At 55.2% G+C, this 21,593-nt stretch overlaps 1 protein-coding gene across 1 annotated transcript; it reads left to right on the forward strand.

Annotated features, from left to right (window-relative positions):
• The first annotated feature begins 217 nt into the window (after positions 1 to 217).
• TJP3 (tight junction protein 3) lies at positions 218 to 21,505 on the forward strand. Its single transcript, XM_060092403.1, has 21 exons — positions 218 to 235; positions 4,216 to 4,272; positions 4,388 to 4,497; positions 5,212 to 5,314; positions 5,582 to 5,930; positions 7,615 to 7,718; positions 8,775 to 8,934; positions 9,213 to 9,321; positions 11,711 to 11,780; positions 12,002 to 12,072; positions 12,222 to 12,378; positions 13,215 to 13,323; positions 13,443 to 13,680; positions 14,267 to 14,478; positions 15,785 to 15,880; positions 18,468 to 18,538; positions 18,959 to 19,169; positions 19,258 to 19,358; positions 19,696 to 19,983; positions 20,985 to 21,031; positions 21,403 to 21,505. The coding sequence occupies exons 1-21, from the start codon at positions 218 to 220 to the stop codon at positions 21,503 to 21,505; spliced, it is 2,784 nt and encodes a 927-aa protein (XP_059948386.1).
• Positions 21,506 to 21,593: the final 88 nt, after the last annotated feature.

The raw sequence follows: 21,593 nt of genomic DNA on the forward strand, positions 1-21,593 counted from the left end.
GTCCCGAAGGCGTGTCGGGGCGGGGGCGGGGCCGGTAGGGGCCAAGGAGGAGGAAGAGGTGCAGGTGCAGCCGCGGCGACGGAGCGGGCTGGAGGAGGGCGAGAGCCGGGCACCTGCTTCTCCGCGACCCTCCAGCCTCCTCCCTCACGCCAGGGTGGGGGCCAATTGTTTCTAGGCCCCCCTGGGGCAGAGGCACTGGACGGCCCCCGGGTGGACTATGGCGGTGAGATTCCAGGCGAGTAGCCCGCCGAGGGCGGGAGGGGGAGGGGACCGAGCTGGGGTCAGGGCTGGGACCTGGATCCAGGACCCCAGATCACCTTCTGCCTAGGTAACAGATGGGGAAACTGAGGCCCAGAGGAATGTGGTGGCTAGCCCGAGGCTGCATGGGCAGAGGCGTCCGCGCCCACTGGCCTCCAAAGCGGCCTCCGGTGCTTCCTCTGTCCTGGGTCTGCCTTCGCAGGTAGACCTGGGTTCAAATCCCATTTTTTCTGCGTAACTTTGGGCCGGTGAATCCATGCGTCTCCGAACCTCATCTATAAAGCGGACGATGGTCACTTTATAGAAGGGCGTAGGAAGGATTCCAGGACAAAAGTGTGTTGCAAAGCGCCTGGCACGTAGTAGGTGCCCGGTTTCCCGGGAGATCAGCGGAGTTAGGCTTGAGCACTAAGGGCGGAACCGTGGGCAGGGACTTCATTTGTGGGCGGGAGAGCCTTTGGCGAATGCGGCGAGGCTGCGGACGAGGGGATCCCCATTTATTGGGTGCCTACTGTATACAGAGCCGTTCACTTGGGCGACCTGGTAGACATGGGCGTCGAGAGCCCCGTTTTGCACCGAGCAAGCCGACCGGGGCTGCGAGAGGGAATCCCTGTGGCTCTGTTTGGGGGGACTTCACTCTCCAGGGCTGAAGCTTGAATCGACTTTGTCACACCCACCCCACTGGGTCTCAGGTCGGGCCCCAGAGGGGTAAACTGGCCTAGGCTGTTTACTTGGCTCGCCCCAGGCCAGACGGCCCGAGGCTCTAGGGCCGGGCAGTTCTGGTTCCCGCCGCCTCCTTCCCGGCAGCAAGGAACCGCTCCCAGAATCCAGTCCCCAGCTCGAGTATTTGTGACCCCCCCTTCCCCTCCCCCTCCCCACCCCCGCCGTTGTTCCCAGAGGTTGGAGTGCGGAGGGGGAGAGCGGACAGCAGCCTGGTAGCCAAGTGTCCGGGGCGGTGTGACTTGGTAAGACCAGTCCCTCTGGAGAGGTCTCCTCTCCGGTGTTTCTGTCCCGCGCATGACAGGGGGCGAGGACGAAGGCCCGGGCCCCGCCCCCTCGGAGCGCACCTTGACGGGGGCTGGGCTGAGGAGGCTAGGAACTCAGGACGTACCTGGTTGAGTTCCTGGTGGAATCAGCCTTTTATTCCACCATTCACGCATTCCTCAAACTCCCGCATGCCTGGTCTTGTGGGGACAATGCTGGGGTCCCAGGGCCCCCAGCCCTGCCCACTAGGAATCTCCCTGACTAGAGGGATGTAGGGGAGACAGGTGGACTGGGACAACCCAGGCCCCAGTAATCAGAGACGTAAAATGTGCGTGGGTGGAGGGCGGGGGGGGGGCTTGAGGACTCATTTCCTGGAGGAAGAGACAGTGGCACTGGGGCTGTGAAGGATGAATAAGAGTTTGCCAGGGAGCGCAGCATGTGCAAAAGCCTGGAAAGGAACTGATTGGAGGGCCCGTCACCAACGTACCCAGAGAGACAGCCCCACTCAGCCTTCACAGCCCAAGAGGAAAGACCAGAAACTCACTAATTGATGATTAAACAGGATAATTTAAGATGGTTTTGGATGTCATGAATAAAACCTCATAAATTAAGTAGGGAGGGGTGGTAGGGTGCCAGGGAAGATTGGCTAGTCTAGTAGGGTCCCCTGGGGAGGTTGCGTTTGAGCTGAGACCTGAGTGTCGGGGCAGCTGTGTGCATCCTGGGAGGGTAACCAGGCACAGGGGACTGCCAGGGAAATGTTTGGAGGTGAACTAAGTTGAGGTGGGATGTGGCGTTAGGCATGACCCCATGGGTCACGGAGAGTCCTTCAGTATCCCTGGAGGCAAACCTACACAAGCTGGGACAAGCCCCAGCCACCTGTGCCTGCCCCCTTAGGGGCCCTAACTCCCTGTGGGCTGTTTCTTAAAATAAGGCCAGGAAATCAAAATTCTGGGAGGCTGTTTAATGACACTAAGCATAAAATCAAAGCAAGTGAAAAGATTCTGTTCTGAAAAATAAGTTCAGAAAGAAAAAAAAAAAAAGCAGAAGGATACTGTAGCCTGGTGGTTAAGATTAAAGGTATGGGATGGGCTGCCAAGGTTTGCGGAGCGCTGTGTGAGCTCCAGCAAGTCACTGAACCTCTATGGGCTTCCTTTTCTTCCCCTGGAAGGCAGGAAGGCAGGAATAGGAGAAGTGCCACTTTCTGAGGTCACTCAGGAGTAAATGAATGGGTACGTGCAATGCGCTCTCTGGCAGCGCACGGAATAGTGTTGCTTAGTGATATTATGCAGAGGAAGAAGGTCATTATTATTACTTCTCACAACAACACTGTCCTCTCTCCTAGAGGCTCCTTCTGCTATTCGTGCATGACTCCATGCCTGCTTCCCACACCTCAGTGCTGAAAGATGGGGCGGCGGGGGTGAGGGAGGTACACATTTCATAGATGGGGAAGATGAGGCTGGGAGAGGCACCACCACAGCCAGCAAAGGGCAGACTGCAGGATTTGAGGCTCAGTTGAGGGAGCAGACCTGGCTCCCAGGAGTGTCCGTAAGGCCCTGCCCTTGGCTTTGTTTCCCTCTTCTCTGCCCCCTTCCTACCTCGGGGTGGGGGGGAGCCTGGAATGCTGCTCTCCCAGGAACCTCTAAGAAAAGGCACCAGAACACATCACACCAATGGAGGGCTCACAGGGAATCCCCCGCCCTTACAGTGCTGAGCTGCGCAACCAGGCTGGGGAGGAAGCGTCATTTCTACAAGGCCCCCAGGGTAGTGGGACAGCCCCGCAGAAGGTAAGGGATGGGTGGGGGCTGGCTTCCCGGAGGGCTTCACATCCCCCCCTTCTGCCAGCATCTCCTGGCTGAGTGACCTCTACTCCCAGAGCCTGTGATTTCATCCATACCCTGGGCTTGAAAATAACAGAATCCACGCCCTGCAGCCCCACCCTCCAGCCCCATCCTCCAACTGCTCTGTTGTCTTGGCAAGTGACTTCCCCTCTCTGTGCCTGGCTTTCCTCTTCTGTGACGGGGGATAATAGAATGCCCCTTAGTGAGCAGATTAAATGAGATCTTACCTGTGAAGTGCTTAGCGCAAAGGAAGTACTTCATTCCTTCATTCATTCCTTAGATAGTTAGAATTTCTCCTATGATCCAGGCACTCAGGCTCAACTTTGAATGAGGCAGATAACAATCTCTGACCTCTGAAGCCAATATTCTAGAGGGAGAAGGGCAGTGACCAGATTTTAAAAATCTAGAGAGTGTCAAGGGATCACAAGTTCTGTGAACGAGGAATCAGGGAAAGGAGGATAAGCTGGTCTGTTGTGGGATGGCAAGCGTTCCAGTTCCAGAAGGGTGGCTGGGAGAAGGAGGTGAGGGAGCCAGCCAGGTGCAGATCTGGGGGAAGAGAGATCCAGGCATAGGAGATGGCTCGTGCAAAGGTCCTCGGGCAGGATCAGGCTTGGTGTGAGGGAGGAACATCGAGGAGCCCTGAGTGTCTGGAGCAGAGTGAGACCCTTGTGTCTGCAGGCCCCACCACCACCACAGGGACTGAGCCAGACCTTCCAGAGGGACAATGACAAGGACTAGCATTTCCTCTGCTCCCACGACAGTATGGCACTATTAACATTTGGAGATGGATCATTGTTTGTGGTGGGGTCTGACTGTGCACTGCATGTAGGGGTTTGAGCAGCACCCCTGGCCCCCACCCCCTCGATGCCAGGAGCACCCCCCAGTCATGACAACCACAGATGTCCCCAGATACCACCCAGTGCCCTCTGGGAGAGGGGGTAGAATGGTTCTGGCTTGAGAACCACTGATTTAAGTCCATTTTGCAGATGAGAAAACTGAGATCTCAAGAGAGGTAGCAAGTAACTCACAGACTTGGGCCATGGGAGTGTCAGAGCCAGGCTCCACACCCACCCAGGTATGGGGAGCCCTGATTGCTCTGATAGACCTCATGTCCACCTTCCCTGTCACCTCCCACCAGGTGCTGGACATGGAAGAGCTGACCATCTGGGAACAGCACACAGCCACGATCAGCAAGGTGGGGCCTCCCTCCCTCTGTGTGGGCGCTGACGGGAATGGTGGGTTCGTTCCTGCAGGACAGCCGTTGTCCCAGTGAGAAGCAAAATCACGTTCTGTCTCTCATCCCCCCTCAGGACCCCCGCCGAGGCTTCGGCATTGCAATATCTGGTGGCCGAGACAGGCCCGGTGGATCAGTGGTTGTGTCCGATGTGGTGCCCGGAGGACCAGCTGAGGGCCGGCTACAGTAAGTGTCAAGGCAGCTGGGTTCCGGCGGGAGTGGGGGTGGGGAGACACATCAAGAGGAGGGAATTGTGTGGGCCAAAACCAGGAGGCTGGAAAGCACCTGGTGCCTTCCAGCTCTGTCAGTACAGGGCTTGGGGCTGGCAGAAGGACAGACAGTGACTAGCCCCCACTCTCCTCAAGGCACTGGTCCTCTGATGAGTTCTGGGGGCCATAGTGGCCCCAGGATGCTCCCGGAGCAAATATCCTGGAAACCTCTTTTTGGCTGGAGGGAGAGAGACCCAGTGTCCTAAGCCCTTGGGGGTAGGAGGCTCCTGGGAGTTATGCTGGGAAAATGGTTCTGGGACCCAAGAGGCTGACGGGTGATATGGCTCAGCTCAGAATCAGCAACCACCTTCAGAGAGAGAGAGTATGAAACGGACAGGGAGAGAAGGGGAGAAAAGCAGGAAGAGGGGGCCCGAGAGAAAGAAGTGAGGGGGTACAGGGACACCAGGTGTAATTGCAGCTTATGTTCTATGATTTCATTTCACTATTATGTGGGTTCTGCAATCAGCCCCATTTTACAGATGAGGAAACTGAGGCCCAGAAGGATAAATGTCTTCATGAGTCTGGGGACACCAGTGAATCAAAACCAGGCTTTGTACACATGGGGGTACCTGCCAGAGGAGAGGGGCTCGTGGGTGATGTCTCCTCCCTGAGACCTGGCCTCCTCCTTCAGGACAGGGGACCACATCGTCATGGTGAACGGGGTCTCCATGGAGAGTGTCACCTCCACCTTCGCCATTCAGATACTCAAGACCTGCACAAAAGTGGCCAACATTGTGAGTGGGGGCTCAGTGGGAGAGGCAGCCCCTGGCTCAGGTGGCACTTCTGCCCCTGGCTGAACCCCACTTCTCCTGGTCCTGCTGCCCATGGGCAGTGTGAGTATAAGCTTCCCCAAGCAAGTGGAATCTTGTTGCCATTCACAGCTTGGATGTTAAGGCCCAAAGGGACCAGAGTCCCCCAGGGTTCCCCAGGGTCCGCCATGGGATGGGGCAAAGACTTGAGCTGCCCCCTGCCACCCCGACCATCTCTGCCTGCCCTAACAGACAGTCAAGCGTCCCCGGAAAGTCCAGCTGCCCGCCACCAAGACCACCTCTGGCCTGGGACACCAGGACTCGGATGAGGAAGATGGGCCGCGGCGGCTGGACGAGGCTGACCACGGCCAGGGCTACGAGGGTGACACGTCCAGTGGCTCTGGCCACTCCTGGGGCGAGCGCTCCCGCCGGCCAAGGACAGGTCGCCGGAGCCAGGCCAGCAGCCATGGGCGCAGGAGCCCGGGTGGTGGCTCCGAGGCCAACGGGCTAGCCCTAGTGTCTGGCTTCAAGCGGCTGCCGCGGCAGGACGTGCACATGCGGCCCTTGAAGTCCGTGCTGGTGCGGAGGAGAGAAAGCGACGGTGAGCATGGGGGCCACGTTGTCGGCAGTGGGGCTTGGCATCCCCGGAAACAGGCAGCACTGCTGCTCCAAAATCTGATCACATATGGTGTGTGGTCAGCAGAATAACGGCCTCCAAAGATACCCACATCCTGATCCCAGGACCTGTGGATGTGTCACCTCATAGGGCAGAGGGGACTTTGCCGGTAGGGTTAAGTTAAGGCCCCTGAGATGGGGATGACCCTGGATTCCCCAGGGGCTCCTAGTGTCATCACAGGGTCCTTATAAGAGGGAGGCGGGAGGGTCAGAGGCAGAGAGAGATGGGAGATGCTGCGCTGCTGGCTGTGAGGATGCAGGAGGGGCCGCGAGCCAGGGATGCAGCGCCTCTAGGAGCTGGAAAAGACAGGAACCGATGCTGCCCTGGAGCCTCCGGAAGGATCAGCCCTGCCCACACCTGGATTTTAGCCCCGTGAGGCCCATTTCAGACTATTCGATAAATTTGTGTTGTATTATAGCCATTACATTTGTGGCAGTTTGGTACAGCAACAGGAAACTCACACATCATGACATCAGTAGACTGTCGAGGGATTAGTAGGTATAGACTAGTAGGTTAGTAGGTATAGACTAGTAGGGACGTGATCTCTCATTCCTGTCTTGAGTCAATGGCAGTATTGTGACCTTGGAATTCTGGTCATGATGTGACAAATGACCCTGGGATATCTACCCCACGTTGTAATTTTAATAATCCTGGAAATGCTCATCGTGATGTCACTGAGTATTGGGGTTGTGACCCCTAAGTCGCTTTGGTGATGTCATCAGGGTGTTGGGAAGGGACAACCTGGGCTCTGCTCCTTCTCAGGTGCCTGCTGCTGACGGCTGTGCAATGATATCAGAATCCCTGCCCCAGGGCCTTTGCACGGGCTGTTCCTACCACTTGAAATGACCTTCCCAAGACCCCTGCAGGGTTTGCTCCCTTGCTTCATCCAAGAGCCAGCTCAGACATCACTGCCTGAGAGAGGCCATCCCCCAGCCACCTGTCCCCAAACTGCCCCTCCGCGGCCACTCTCTCCACCTCCTGGCTTACTCGCTCTCTTTTTTTCTTTTAATACTATTTATTTATTTATTTATTTATTTATTTATTTTGAAAATTTATTTATTTTTGGCTGCGTTGGGTCTTTGTTGCTGCACGCGGACTTTCTCTAGTTGTGGCGAGCAGGGGCTACTCTTCAGTGTGGTGCGCGGGCTTCTCATTGCGGTGGCTTCTCTCGTTGCAGAGCAAAGGCTCTAGGCACGTGGGCTTCAGTAGTGTGGCACACGGGCTTAGTTGCCCCGCGGCATGTGGGATCTTCACGGACCAGGGTTCGAACCTGTGTTCCCTGCATTGGCAGGTGGATTCTTAACCACTGTGCCACCAGGGAAGTGGCCCAGCTTTCTCTCTTCCCAGCGCTCAGCATCACTGGGTGCTTGTGTGTTCCACCTCCCCCAACTACAGGGGACCAGGTCTACTTTGTCACCCGCCGACAGGCACCTGCAGGGGGGAGAGTGCCCGCTGGAATGGGGCAGCAGGCTGAAGCCTGCCCCCTCCCTGCACGACAGCAGCCTGGAAGGTGGGATGGTTGAGGGCAGGTGAGAAGGCTGAGGTCTGAGAGCCCCTGGCAGCCCAGAACCCAGGCCCTGCCTCAGTTTCCCTCCTCTTCCCCCCACAGATTTTGGGGTCAAACTGGGCAGTCAGATCTTCATCAAGCACATCACAGAATCGGGCCTGGCTGCCCGGAACAGCAGCCTCCAGGAAGGAGACCTCATCCTACAGGTGAGTCCAGGCTTCCTGTCAGGGGGCAGGGAGACTGGGGCCAGAGGGTAACAGTGTTACCGAGGCATATGACACAGTCAGCAAAGCTGGTTCTGAACCACTTGCCTCCTGCACTGTGGCCTGTTTCACAAAGGTTGGAGATGGCTATGCAGGATTTTCACCCCTTCCCCCCATCTGCTGCAAATCCATTGCCAGATGTCGGTTTCTAGCACCCCCTTTGGGTTGTCTGTTTCTAGTATCCCCAGAATCACATGCCCTGCTGGCTACAGCACTGATTCATGGGCCTGCCTTTGGTGCCTGGATGCTAATGGTCCAGAGACCAGGCTTTGAGGAGCAGCTCTGCCTTAAGAGCTTGGTTTCCTTCTAGACTCCTCCCCTGAAAATCTGTTTCTAGGGATTCCTAGTGTTTGATATCCAAATCATTTCTGGTTGATTGTTTCTAGAGTTTCCTCAGAGTTATCTGTTTCTAGTGACCCTGAAGAATTGTCTGTTTCTAGTAGTTTGGGGCTGACACTTGAAACAGAGCTTGGAGGTGGGGCTGGGGGCTAGAAGGGTTACTGAAAACAGACATTCCCAAGAGAAAATGTTAGCAATGGATTCCTGGTGAGCGGAGATGACACTAAACCCCTCCTAGGAATTGTATGTTTCTAATCCACTTCTAGATGTCTGTTTCCAGTACCTCCCAGAGATTGTCTGTTTCTAATATCTACGTATTTACTCCCTCTCCCCCAATTAGAGTTGTTTTTAATATCTGTTCCCAGTGTCTCCTGAGAAATTTCCCCCTCTGGGGAAATGAGAGTCAATCCATTTTTAATTTTTCCTTAGCGCTCCCCCACCCCTCTTAGAAAATTGTCTGTTTCTAGAATTCTTCTCGAGGTCAGTTATTGGCATAGTCTCCTGTCACAGCAGGAATGCAATTCTATCATTTTCTGTTGAGAATGTCTGTTTTTAGTAACCCCTGAGGGTTGTGTGTTTCTAGTCCCCCTCACCAAGGTATCTGTTTCTAGTATCCCTTATCTCTCATGAACTTGCTTCCTCCTTCCTGATCCCTTTTAGATCAACGGGGTGTCCAGTGAGAATCTGTCACTGAGTGACACACGGCAACTGATCGAGAAGTCGGAAGGGAAACTGACTCTGCTGGTGCTCAGGGACCGAGGCCAGTTCCTGGTGAATATCCCTCCGGCCGTCAGTGACAGCGACAGCTCCCTTCTGGAGGGTGAGGGGCCAAGAGGCCGGCCCTGGGAGGTTCAAATGGAGGGCCAGGGAGGCAGGCTGTGCCAGGCAGGGCCAAGCAGGAGTTGGGAAGCCTGGCCCTGAGAGGCTCAGAGAGGGACAGAAACTTGCCCAAGTCCACACAGCAAGTTAGGGCTGGAGGCCCTCAGCTGAGTCTGACTCTGGTCTGGGCCCCTTTGCTTAGAGGGGCCTGATGTGCCCCTCTGTGAAATGGTAGCCTGGAAGGCGTGCCCGTGGCTGAGACACGCTTTTCCCCCACAGACATCTCAGACCTCGGGTCAGAACTGTCTCAGGCGCCACCATCCCATGTACCACCGCCACCCCAGCATGGGCAGCGGAGTCCGGACGCCAGCCGAACCAGCTCCCCCATGTATGTAACCTCATTGGCTAGAATGGCCAAGTGGGATGGGAACATGGGCCTATCTTTTCCAACATGGGGTAGCCTTGAGGGTGCAGTCATGGCGGCCTGCCTGGAAGAGGCCTCTCCTTTCACACACAGTCCTTCTTGCCTCCTTATTGTGGCTCAGGGTTCTTGGTCCTGGGAGAACCAGATATAGGCGGACTTAAAGCAGAAGGGACAACAGAATTTTACAAGAAGCCCTAGAAGACTTCAAAATGCATAAGCCCTGTCACTGAGCAAGGCTTTTAGAGAGTTCTCTTGGGGACAAAATAACCACAGCTGTGTGCAGGGATTAGAGGATGCTTATTCATTATGATGATGTTTATAAAAGGGACAGAGTGGCAGTTATTTTGTTAGCCTCCTGGGGCTGCAGTAACAAAGTGCCACAAACTGGTCAACTTAGAACCACAGAAATTTATGGTCTCAAAGTCCTGGAGACCGAAGACCCAAGTCACGCTGTCAGGGCCACGCTGCCTCTCAAGGCTCTTAGGGGAAAATCTGTTCCAGGCCTTTCTCCTAGCTTCTGGTAGCCTCCGGAATTCCTTGGCTTCCAGGTGGCCGTCTCCCCGCTGTGTGTCTTCATGTCATCTTCCCCCGTGTATGTGTCTCTGTGTCCAGATGTCCCCTTTTTATAAGGACACCAGTCAGACTGGATTAGCCACCCCCCCCCACCCCAGTATGACCTCAAGTTCACTAATCACATCATGATGATCCTGGTCCCAATCTGAGATCCTGGGGGTTAGGACCACAGCAGATGAATTTTGAGGGTACACAATTAAGTGCCTTAAAAAACATGACTGCACAACACTTGGGGATTAGGTAACAGGCACCTCATTTAAGCATGCAGTCTCCTGTGAAGTAGGGGGTTGTGTCTGTTATCTACAGCCGTATAACAAATGACCCCCAAACCTGGCCGCTTGAAACAATGGTAAACATGTATTACCTCACTGTTGCTGAGAGTCAGGAATTGGGGATGGCTTAGCTGGGTGGTTCTGGTTCATGGTCTCATGAGGTTACAGTCAAGACATGGTCTAGGGCTGTGGGCTTTTGGGAGTGGATGATCCCCTTCTAAGCTCCCTCGCATGGCTGTTGGCGGGAGGACCAGGAGGTGGGGGTCATTGCGGTCCATTTTAGAGGCCAGGGGAGGGCCCACGCCAAGGCCCCAGATCTTACTCCACACTAATTAGGGCACTAACTAGCGGTGACACAAGGAGATGGTGTGTGTGTGCTTGGCCCATAGTGAATGCTCTTTATTACGATTGTTAAAATATAATCCTTGCCATGAAACAGGATGTCTCCAAGAGTATATTGAAAAGGCCTTGGGAAAATGCACTTGGCATTGTGTATGGTGAATGAACCGGATTGCAGAATGACACAGGGCAGCATCTCAAAGGGTTTGGGGGACTCTTGTGTGATCTTCCCAGGGATTCCATGGGCACACAGAAGGATCTGTGGACAGATGGCTCCAAGTAGCTTGATGTGTTTCTCCGATGCAGACCCTGTACTCTTTGAACCTGCCCCGTGAGACCTGGGCTGCGGGTACATCATTCTCAAGTGTCTTTCCCCACCCCCAGTCACTCAGCACGGGGGGTTCACAGGCTGTATATCGGAAATGCTAACATATGGCCTGATCTTGATTTTCTTTCAGAAGTATATATTTCCTCACCATTTCTTTGAAAGCATCTGAAAGATCTGGAAAGTAACTCTTCTGTGTTAACAGTGGGTTGATTTTGCAGGGAACTTCTTTCCGTCCTGTGGTTTAACTCTGTGTTAGTCTGCTCAGGCTGTTAACAAAATACCATAGGCAGGAGGCCGGAAGTCCATGGCCAGGGTGCTGGCATGGCCGGTTCCTGGTGAAGGCTTCTTCCTGGCCCATGGACGGCCGCCTTCCTGCTGTGTGTTCCCACGGTGGAGAGAGTGATCTCTGGTGTCTTTTATAAGGACACTAATCCCATCGTGGGGACCCCACCCTCATGACCTCATTTAAACCTGGTCACCTCCAAAGGCCTGCCTCCTAAGACCATCCTACTGGGGGTTAGGACTTCAGCATATGAATTTGGGGGGACACAGACATTGGGTCAAGAGCACCTTCTATAACTTTTCACTAATATTAAAACAATAAACATGACTGTTTGTCACAGGCTCACCTCATTTTGAGGCCTTGACTCGACTCAGCCATCCCAGGGCTCGGAGGAGGAAACTGGGGCTCAGAGAGGGGAAGCAGAGGGCCGGAGGTCATACAGCTGCAGAGGGGCAGGACCAGGATTAGAACCTGAGTGCCGATAAATTAAAATTCTTCTAAAAATTGCTACTCAACATCCCCCCACCCCCACCTCACCCCAAATCTGTTCCCCACCAGGGAGAGCCCCCAGCTTCCGCAGGAAAGTTCAGTGGATTCTAGGACTGCGTCAGAACCAGGTGAGCAGAGGGTGGTGACTCTGAGCACCCCTCCTCTGATTTTTCTGATCGCAGCCAATGAGGCTGTACCGAGCAGAGCGGGGAAGGCTGACACGGACCTAAGAGGACAGGGACAGTTCCCTGGGAAGAAGTGGGGGGCTGGGGGCTGCATTCCAAGGGGCAGGGACACCCCCCAGCAAAGGTTTGGCGGCTGGACCAGTCAGTGTGCTTGGGGAAAACTGGCTGTTCCCTTTCAGACTCCCCGAGGCAAAGGAGCTGTGACATGCACAGCGTGCCTAGCGGTCAGAGCGTGGAAGACCACGGGTATGTGCCCCAGGACAGAGCCCCCCAGCTGAGGACCCGCACACCCCGGCTGCCTCCTGGTTCCCGTCACCTGCCTTCTCGCACCAGCATGGGGGTGGGGCTCTACCATCCACGGGCCTGACGCCGTCTGTCACTGCTTCACTGCTCAGGTACAGCCCCGCCTCGCGGGTGGTCCGCTTCCTCAAGGGCGCAAACATTGGGCTGCGGCTGGCCGGAGGCAATGACGTGGGCATCTTCGTGTCCGGGGTGCAGGCGGGCAGCCCGGCAGACGGGCAGGGCATCCAGGAGGGAGATGAGATTCTGCAGGTAAGCAGGGGAGGCTGGTGGTGGGCCTGCTGGGTGGTACCCGAGTCTCTTACTGCTTGTGTGTCCTCCCCCGGGGACCCCCTGGGGACTGGCAAGACCCCCAGAGACATTCAAACATTTTAAGGTTTCCCAGCCTGGGGCATGACCTTGATGATTGGGTCATGACCTTGTGCATGTCACATCCTTGTCAATGTCATGACCTCGATGTCCAGCTCACGACCTTTCCCAGGTCACTGCCTCGTTATCGATGTCAGTCTCCTTGTTTGTGTCACTGAGTTGACCGTGACCATGTTGCCTGGGCCGCACCCTTGATCCCTGCGTCTATCCACAGTCCCTTTCTGTGCCACCTCCAGTCTGCCGTGTCCGGGTCGTGGCCCTATCCAGGTCGCGCCTTCGTGGTGTGTCTTTACCTCCATGATAATCAGTGTCTGTGACCTGCCGTCCGGGTCTGTATATTGTGTCCCTGTCGCGACCGCATGTCTGTCTTGACTCTTTCAAGTATCACAAAATTCTCACTGGTGTCCTGGTCCTGTCACAGCTGTGACCCACCGTTCCCATGTCTTGATGTTGACAACCTACAGAGCCTCGGTTATGCCTGTACTGATTGCATTCCCTGTATCCTGGTTTCTGGGCCAGACCTTCGCGCGCGTGCGTGCGTGCGTGCGTGCGTGCGTGTGTGTGTGTGATGCCCAGGCTGCCACAGGGCAGTGCCCCTTTCGGAAGGCCGTCCCCCACTCTTGACAGCAGCTCTGGAAGGAGTTGGGTGGAGGGCTTTGTCTGGAGGAAGAGCTGGGATCTTGTGCTCTGGTCCCACCCCTGCACCCACTTCCCGGCAGGTGAATGGTACTCCCTTCCAGAACCTGACCCGGGAGGAGGCTGTGCAGTTCCTGCTGGAGCTGCCCCCGGGCGAGGAGGTGGAGCTGGTGACGCAGAGGAAGCAGGACAGTGAGTGTGTGAGACCGTGTGTGTATGTGAGAGTGCAGCTGGGATCCACGGCCAGGCCCTGGGGAGGGGTCGGGTCTGGGCTGTGGCCCTGCTAGCTCATGGAGCCTCCCTGTCCACAGTCTTCCGGAAGATGGTGCAGTCCCGTGTGGGCGACTCCTTCTACATCCGCATGCACTTTGAGATGGAGCCCAGCCCGCCGTCTGGCCTGGGCTTCACCCGCGGAGACGTCTTCCACGTGCTGGACACGCTGTACCCCGGCCCTGGGCAGAGCCATGCCCGCGGAGGCCACTGGCTGGCGGTGCGCATGGGGCGTGACCTCCGGGAGAAAGAGCGGGGCATCATCCCCAACCAGAGCAGGTGGGGACTGCCCACTGGAACAGGGCACAGCATTACTACTTAGCATCCTTGGTGATTCACTCCGGGGAGCCATGCAGAAGGCTCAGGGCTGACCAGTCAGTGCTTGTATGAGTTTCCTGCAGGTGCTGTAACAAATTACCACAAACCTAGGGGCTTTGAACAACACACTTTTATCCTCTCATGTTCTGGAGGTCAGAAATGAGTCTGATGGGGCTAAATCCAGGTGTGGGCAGGGCTGGTCCTTCCGGAGGCTCCAGGGGAACATCCGTACCTGCCTTTTCCAGCTTCTAGAGGTGTCGCATCCCTGGCTTGCGTCCCCTTCTGCATCCTCACAGCCAGCAGCGCGGCATCTCCCGTCTCTCTCTGCCTCTGACCCTCTCGCCTCCCTCTTATAAGGACCCTGTGATGACACTAGGACCCCCGGGGAATCCAGGGTCATCCGCATCTAAGGGGCCTTAACCCCACCTGCAAAGTCCCCTTTGCCGTGAGAGGTGACATATTCACAGGTCCCGGGATTAGGCCTTGGACATCTTTGGGGCTGTGATCCTGGACCCCAGTGCTCACTCATCTCCTCTCTTCTCTCCAGGGCGGAGCAGCTGGCCAGTCTGGAGGCTGCCCAGCGGGCCGTGGGGGTCGGGCCTGGAGCCTCAGCGGGCTCCAGCACACGGGCCGAGTTCTGGCGGCTGCGGGGTCTTCGTCGGGGAGCCAAGAAGACCACCCATCGGAGCCGTGAGGATCTGTCAGCTCTGACCAGACAGGGTCATTACCCGCCATATGAACGCGTGGTGCTGCGAGAAGGTGGGCCAGGGTGGGAGGGGCCCGGGGGGGGGCCTCAAGTAAGAGTGTTCAGAAGCCACAATCCTTACCTCTGTCCTTCCACCCAAAATACCCCCTTTTGGTTACTTTAGGATGAAAATACACATGCACAAAACCAGCACATAGATCCTTTCCCTACCTGAGAACCAGGGGTAAAAATACACCTCATTCAGATTTCAGGAAGGGAAGAGATTAAGCTCTTGCCCACAGCCTCAGGGCAGAAGGATTAAAACCAGGTGCTGAGGCTTTTTAAAGAAAACGGTGGGAGGGTGGGAATAGCAGGTGACCCAGGACGGGAAAGGGCTGAGCTGCTTTCCAGCTGCTGCTCCGTCGTCCAGACAAAAAAGGCTCAAACATAAAAGTCTATGTACTTGGGTTTCCCTGGTGGTGCAGTGGTTGAGAGTCCGCCTGCCGATGCAGGGGACACGGGTTCGTGCCCCGGTCTGGGAGAATTCCGCATGCCGCTCCGCAACGGGAGAGGCCACAACAGTGAGAGGCCCGCGTACCGCAAAAAAAAAAAAAAAAAAAAAAAGGCTACTTAATTTCTATCCCCAGCCAACGAAAGTTTAGAAATCTGAACGTATCGAGTTTTTAAGAGCAAGAGAGAGGCCTGGAAGGAGAGGAGAAAAAGAGAGAAGGGTCAGGTGTAAAGAGCAGTCTGCTTACTCACTTTTCTCTGGCCAAGATGCCTTCTGCACCCACTTCCTCACTGGTAAAAGGGAGTATTGGTGAGGCCAGGGGTCAAACAAGCTCTTCCTGCAAAGGGCCAGACAGTATTTTAGGCTTTACAGGCCAGATGGTTTCTGTCCAAATGACTCAACTCTGCAGGAAGGCAGGAGAGAGGGGACATGCTGGATGTGGCTTTGTGCCAATAAAACTTTATTTACAAAAACAGGCAGTGGATTGGATGTGGCCTGAGGGTTGCAATGGTGGTTGCCAATCACTGAGTTAGCTGGGTTCAGCTGCTCTGACAGACCCCAAACTATAAACAAGAAGTTTTCTTTTTAAGTAACAGTCTCAGTATAAGAAGGCCAAGAGGTCTCACACCTTCCCTTGAAGGATACAACCCAGATTTCACACATCATTCTGCTTGCATCCCATTGGCCAGGATGTAGTCACATGGCCATCCTTAGCTTCAAGGGAGACTGGGAGTTGTAGTCTTTAGCTGGGCAGCTATGGGCCTGGCTAGATCTACTACAGAGAAAGTGGAGAGGCAGTTGCACAAGAAGCTAGCAGACTTTGCCCCGCATGGGATCCTGATTCTTGTCATTGATTCTCTGCCCCGCAGCCAGTTTCAAGCGCCCGGTGGTGATCCTGGGACCCGTGGCTGACATTGCTATGCAGAAGTTGACTGCTGAGATGCCTGATGAGTTTGAAATTGCAGGTGAGAAACCAGGTCCCATAGCAACCTCATTGGTGAATCATTTCATAACCCTTTCCTAGGTTGAAGCAGCTTGATAAGGGGGCTGCTAATGATGCTGTTTGGGGGAAAGAGTTAGAACAACCATGCCAAACATGAGGCAGATCAGCTGCCAGCACCCCCTCCAACCCCTGGGCCAGACACCCTCAAACAATCTTGCCACCCTTTACCTGGATAGAGCCTCAGAATCCTTCTTTAACACAGTTCACCAAGCAGCCATTGCCAATGGAGCCAGTTGGACAATTGCCAGTTGTCTGTTTGTTCAAGAAATTTGTCTATTGAGCTATAGACACAGCATCGAATGAATACACAGGGTCTCCCGAGGAGACCAAAAATGAACAACCTAGGAACAATTAAGCTAGAGTAGAGAATCAACAAATTACAGCTCCTGGGCCAAATATGGCTGTTTTTATTCAGCCTGCTAATTAAGAATGGTTTTCAGAGACTTCCCTGGTGGTGCAGTGGTTAAGAATCCTCCTGCCAATGCAGGGAACATGGTTTCGAGCCCTGGTCTGGGAAGTCCCACATGCCGCAGAGCAACTAAGCCCATGCGCCACAACTACTGAGCCTGAGCTCCAGTGCCCGCGAGCCACAACTACTGAGCCTGAGCTCCAGTGCCCGCGAGCCACAACTACTGAGCCCGTGCGCCTAGAGCCCGTGGTCCACAACAAGAGAAGCCACCACAATGTGAGAAGCACATGCACCGCAACGGAGAGTAGCCCCCGCTCACCGCAACTAGAGAAAGCCCGCATGCCACAATGAAGACCCAATGGCAGCCAACAATAAATAAATTTTAAAAAAAAGAATGGCATTGATATATTTTTAAATTTTATTTTATTTTTGAAATAGGTGTGGCTCTTTTATTTATTTATTTATTTATTTTTGGCTGCATTGGGTCTTCGTTGCTGCACGTGGGCTTTTCTCTAGTTGCGGCGAGTGGGGGCTACTCTTTGTTGAGGTGCGTGGGCTTCTCAGTCCAGTGGCTTCCCTTGTTGTGGAGCATGGGCTCTAGGCGCATGGGCTTTAGTAGTTGTGGCACACGGGCTTCAGTAGTTATGGCACACGGGCTTAGTTGCTCCGTGGCATGTGGGATCTTCCTGGACCAGGGCTCGAACCCGTGTCTCCTGCATTGGCAGGCAGATTCTTAACCACTGCACCACCAGGGAAGCCCAAGAATGGTACTGATATATATATATATATATATATATTTTTTTTTTTTCTTTTTTTTGCGGTATGCGGGCCTCTCACTGTTGTGGCCTCTCCCGTTGCGGAGCACAGGCTCCGGATGCGCAGGCCCAGCGGCCATGGCTCACGGGCCCAGCCGCTCCGCGGCATATGGGATCCTCCCAGACCGGGGCACGAACCCGTATCCCCTGCATCGGCAGGCGGACTCTCAACCACTGCGCCACCAGGGAGGCCCGGTACTGATATATTTTAAATGGTTAAAAAGAAGTTAAAACAATTTTTTTGTGACACGTGAAAAGAGCTGAAAGCTGCAACTTGAACAGATACTTGTACATGAAGATTCATCATGATTCACAGCAGCCAAAAGATGGACACAACCCAAGTGTCCATCGACAGGTGATGGATAAATAAAATGTGCTCCATGCACACCATGGAATATTACTCAGCCTTAAAAAAGGAAGGAAGTTCTGACACTCACTACAGCATGGATGAACATTGAAGACATCACGCTCAGTGAAATAAGTCAGATACAAAAAGACAAACACTGTCTGATTCCACTCACAGGAGGTCCCTGGAGGAGTCACATCCACAGAGACAGGAAGTAGATGGTGGGGGCCAGGGGCTGGGGGAGGGGGATGAGGAGTCAGTGTTTCATGGGGACAGAGTTTCAGTTTGAGAAGATGAGAAAGTTCTGGAGATGATGGTGGGGATGGTTGCACCACAGTGTGAATGCACTTAATGCTACTGATCTGTGCACTTAAAAATGGTTAAGGTGGTATGCGTTATGTTACACACATTTTACCACAACAAAGAGAAAAAAGGCAAGTATGCGTCCCCCTCCTTTTAGGCCCCAGTGTGCCTTCTCCCTCAGCTGCCATGCTATCTAGGAGGGCTTTCTAGAGGAACCAGTACTCCATCTCATGTCCTAGAGGACAGATACGGGATGGGAGAGTAGCTTTTTTCGGGTCACAGCCCAAGCAAAGGTCCAGAGTCGGGACCGAGCCTGGGAAAGTGAGTGTGTGGAGCACAGACTCTGCATCTGTCTCCCCATCATGTCAGTCGTTGGCTCAGTGACACTGAGCTGGTGACCGTATGTCCCTGACTCAGTTTCCCCATCTGCCAGTAACAGCCACTCCTGCTCAGGAGGAGGAGGTGCGGGTCGTGGTCAGGAGGGGACCCAGTGTGGTGTCAGGAGTGGGGCCAGCAGGAGCTGCTGCTGCTGCTGCTGCTGCTGGCGTTAGGATTTCTCTCAAGGGCCATGGGGAGCCATGGTGGGTTCTTGAGCAGGGGAGGAGCAGGGAGACATGAATTTGAAGGGCCAGTGGACTGCCCTCCTGAAGCTGCCAGTCGCCTCTCCCCTCCACAGAGAGCATGTCAAGGACCGACAGCCCCTCCAAGATCATCAAGCTGGACACCGTGCGGGTGATTGCAGAGAAAGTAAGCAAGGCTCTGCTGTGGGTCCCATTTCACGGATGGGGAAACCGAGGCCCAGGACTCCAACCTGTTCTGGCCCCACACCCCGCAAGTGTGGTTTTCCCCCTCTTGGAGGCTTTGTGATGTGGGGGACTTGAGGCAGACAGAGCCTGCCCAGAGTCACACAGCAGCAGGTCCTGGGAAGAGGCAGAGACTCAAACTTGGGCTCTGGTGCTCAAGACACTGTGGCCTGGTCTATCACCAAGCCCCACCCCAACATGCTGGCCTGCAGATGTGAGAGGCTGAGGTCCACTCTGACCTCAGACTCTTCATCTCTGTCTCTCTGATTCTTCACCTGTCTCTGATACTCTGTCTCTGGGTGTTTTTCCCTCCACTGTCTCTCTGTCTCCCTCCCCGACGGCCCCCAACATTGGCCCGGCCCAGGACAAACACGCACTCCTGGACGTGACACCCTCAGCCATTGAGCGCCTTAACTACGTGCAGTACTACCCAATCGTGGTCTTCTGTGTCCCCGAGAGCCGGACAGCCCTCAAGGCACTGCGCCAATGGCTGGCCCCCACCTCGCGCCGCAGCTCCCGCCGCCTCTACGCTCAGGCCCAGAAGCTGAGGAAGCACAGTGACCACCTCTTCACAGGTGGGGTGGGAGCTGAGGGTCTGGGGTGGGCGGTGGGTCCTGGCCTGAGTCTCCCAGCCATGCTGATGCCCCTCCCCACTGCCCGCAGCCACCATCCCCCTGCAGGGCACAAGCGACTCCTGGTACCAAGAGCTCAAGGCTATCATCCGTGAACAGCAGACGCGGCCCATTTGGACGGCCGAGGACCAGGTACCTGCGAGGGTTTGGGATCAGTCGCAGTTAGGGCTGGGTTAGGGGCCATGGCCAAGGCCCAGATTTGACCTGAGGCTAGGGTCTGGACCTGGTTCCTGGGGTGAGGTGGGATTGGGGTCTTCTCCTGACGCTGGAGTCGGGGTTGGGGCTCAGCTCAGATGTGGCGGCTCAGTCTGGACCAAGGTCAATGTTCAGAACTCACCTTGGGGTCAAGGGTTAAGGCTCACTTTGAGGTTGAGGACTGGAGTTTGAAAGGTGGTGTCCCGGGTCTGGGGTTTTCTCTAAGATCAGGGAGGGCCGGGGCTCGGCTCAGCCAGGCCATGTGCACCCGCAGCTGGACAGCTCCTCAGAGGACAACCTGGACCTCCCTCATCGCAGCCTGGCTGACAGCTCCGCGGATCTGAGCTGTGACAGCCGGCTCAACAGCGACTATGAGACAGACGGTGAGGGCGGCGTCTACACGGACGGCGAGGGCTACACGGATGGCGAGGGTGGGCCCCACATGGACGTGGACGAGGGGCCCCTGGCGCCAGCCCTGGCCCGATCCTCGGAGCCCGTGCTGGAGGATGAGCCTCGGATCCTGCACGATCACGGGAGATCCTCGGGTCACCGGGGGACCCAGGTGAGCTGAGCACCAGGCTGGCCCCAGCAAGGGTCTCAGGACGGGGCTGAGACACCCGGGGAGTCTATTTTCTGCCAGGATGTCGAGGAACAGATACTCCCCCGACCAGATCAGTAGCTGGGACCTGGATCTAGGGTATTTGAACCACTGAGTCACTTAAAGCAAATATTCAACCTCTGCATGAGTTTCCTTATCTGAGATACAGGGATTGATGGTAAAGTCTTGACGTCATGAGCTTGACCTTGTGGGTGGCGGCCATCCATCTTGCAGAGGGAGAAAGGAGGTTAACGCTATTTTGTTGTTGTTGTTGTTTGGCCACGCAGCTTGTGGGATCTTAGTTCCCTGACAGGGGATCAAACCTGGGCCCCCTGCGGTGGAAGCTCAGAGTCCTAACCACTGGACCACCAGGGAATTCCCACAAGCTTGTTGTTTAAACAGAATACACTTAGTCCAAGTCCCGGCCCACGGGAGTCGGGTGTTTAACAAATATTGACTTAGCACTTATTCTCTGTGCGGCTGCCACAGCCTCCAAGGTGCCTTTCTGTGAATTTGACAAATTCCTCCAGACCCTCTCTAGAGAAATGTAAAACTGCACGAATCTATGATTCTCTGGTAGAATGGTGCTCCGTGGGGTTGTGCAGTACCCGACCTGCTCAACTGTCCATGGCATCCTGATTATGGGGTAGGCTCTCCTCTAAGCACTTGACATATACGAACTCATTTATGAACTCCTGACAACAGCCCTCTGAGGAAAGTCACAGATGGGAAACCCCACTCCCCCTTTGCTGACAGGCTGGGAGATCACAGCCAAGGCCTTCCCCTATCCCAGGCTGTTTTCTCATTTAAAATTGGGGATGAGCTCCAGGCTTCTGTGGGGGCAAGGAGAAAGCCTGTGGGTAGCACTGCGGGGGGCAAAGGTGGGGAGGTGGGATGGGGTGGTTACTCATCCCAGCTTATCATACTTGGGGGATAAGTGTTAACCTCCTTTCTCCCTCTGCAAGGTGGATGGCCACCACCCACAGGGTCAATGGCGACAGGACAGCATGCGGTAAGGGCTCCTGTACTCCACGTTGGGGGGCCTCAACCCTCCCCCTGGGACTCAGGGTGTCGGGTGGAGAAGAGGCCTAGAACCACGCTATGCCTCTGTGGTGTTGGGAGCCTACTGAGTGAGACAGAGCCAGACAGAGCCACTCCAAGCCCCATGTAGTTAGGGCCATGGGAGTAGGAATCCTCTTCCTGGGAGGATTGGGAGGGCTCCCTGAAGGAGGGGAATTTGGAGTGGGCTTTGAAGGATGTGTAGGAGTTTGTCAGTCTTGCTCATCTCTGACTGCACCCACTGTGCCTAGCCCAGAGTCAACTCAGATAATGGTAGGTAAGTCCACCCCACCCACAGCCTCTGTTCTATTTTCTGATCCGCAGGACATATGAGCGGGATGCTCTGAGGAAAAAGTTTACACGAGCCCGAGATGTGGAGTCCTCTGACGAAGATGGCTATGACTGGGGACCAGCCACTGACCTGTGACCCCTCCCAGGTGGCCAGCTGGCCTGTCCTCCCTTTTTCTCCCTGGAGCTGAGACTCAGCTTCCCACACAGAACCTGGAAACCTGCCT

This window comes from Mesoplodon densirostris, chromosome 3, assembly GCF_025265405.1.
Source record: "Mesoplodon densirostris isolate mMesDen1 chromosome 3, mMesDen1 primary haplotype, whole genome shotgun sequence".
Classification (NCBI taxonomy): domain Eukaryota; kingdom Metazoa; phylum Chordata; class Mammalia; order Artiodactyla; family Ziphiidae; genus Mesoplodon; species Mesoplodon densirostris.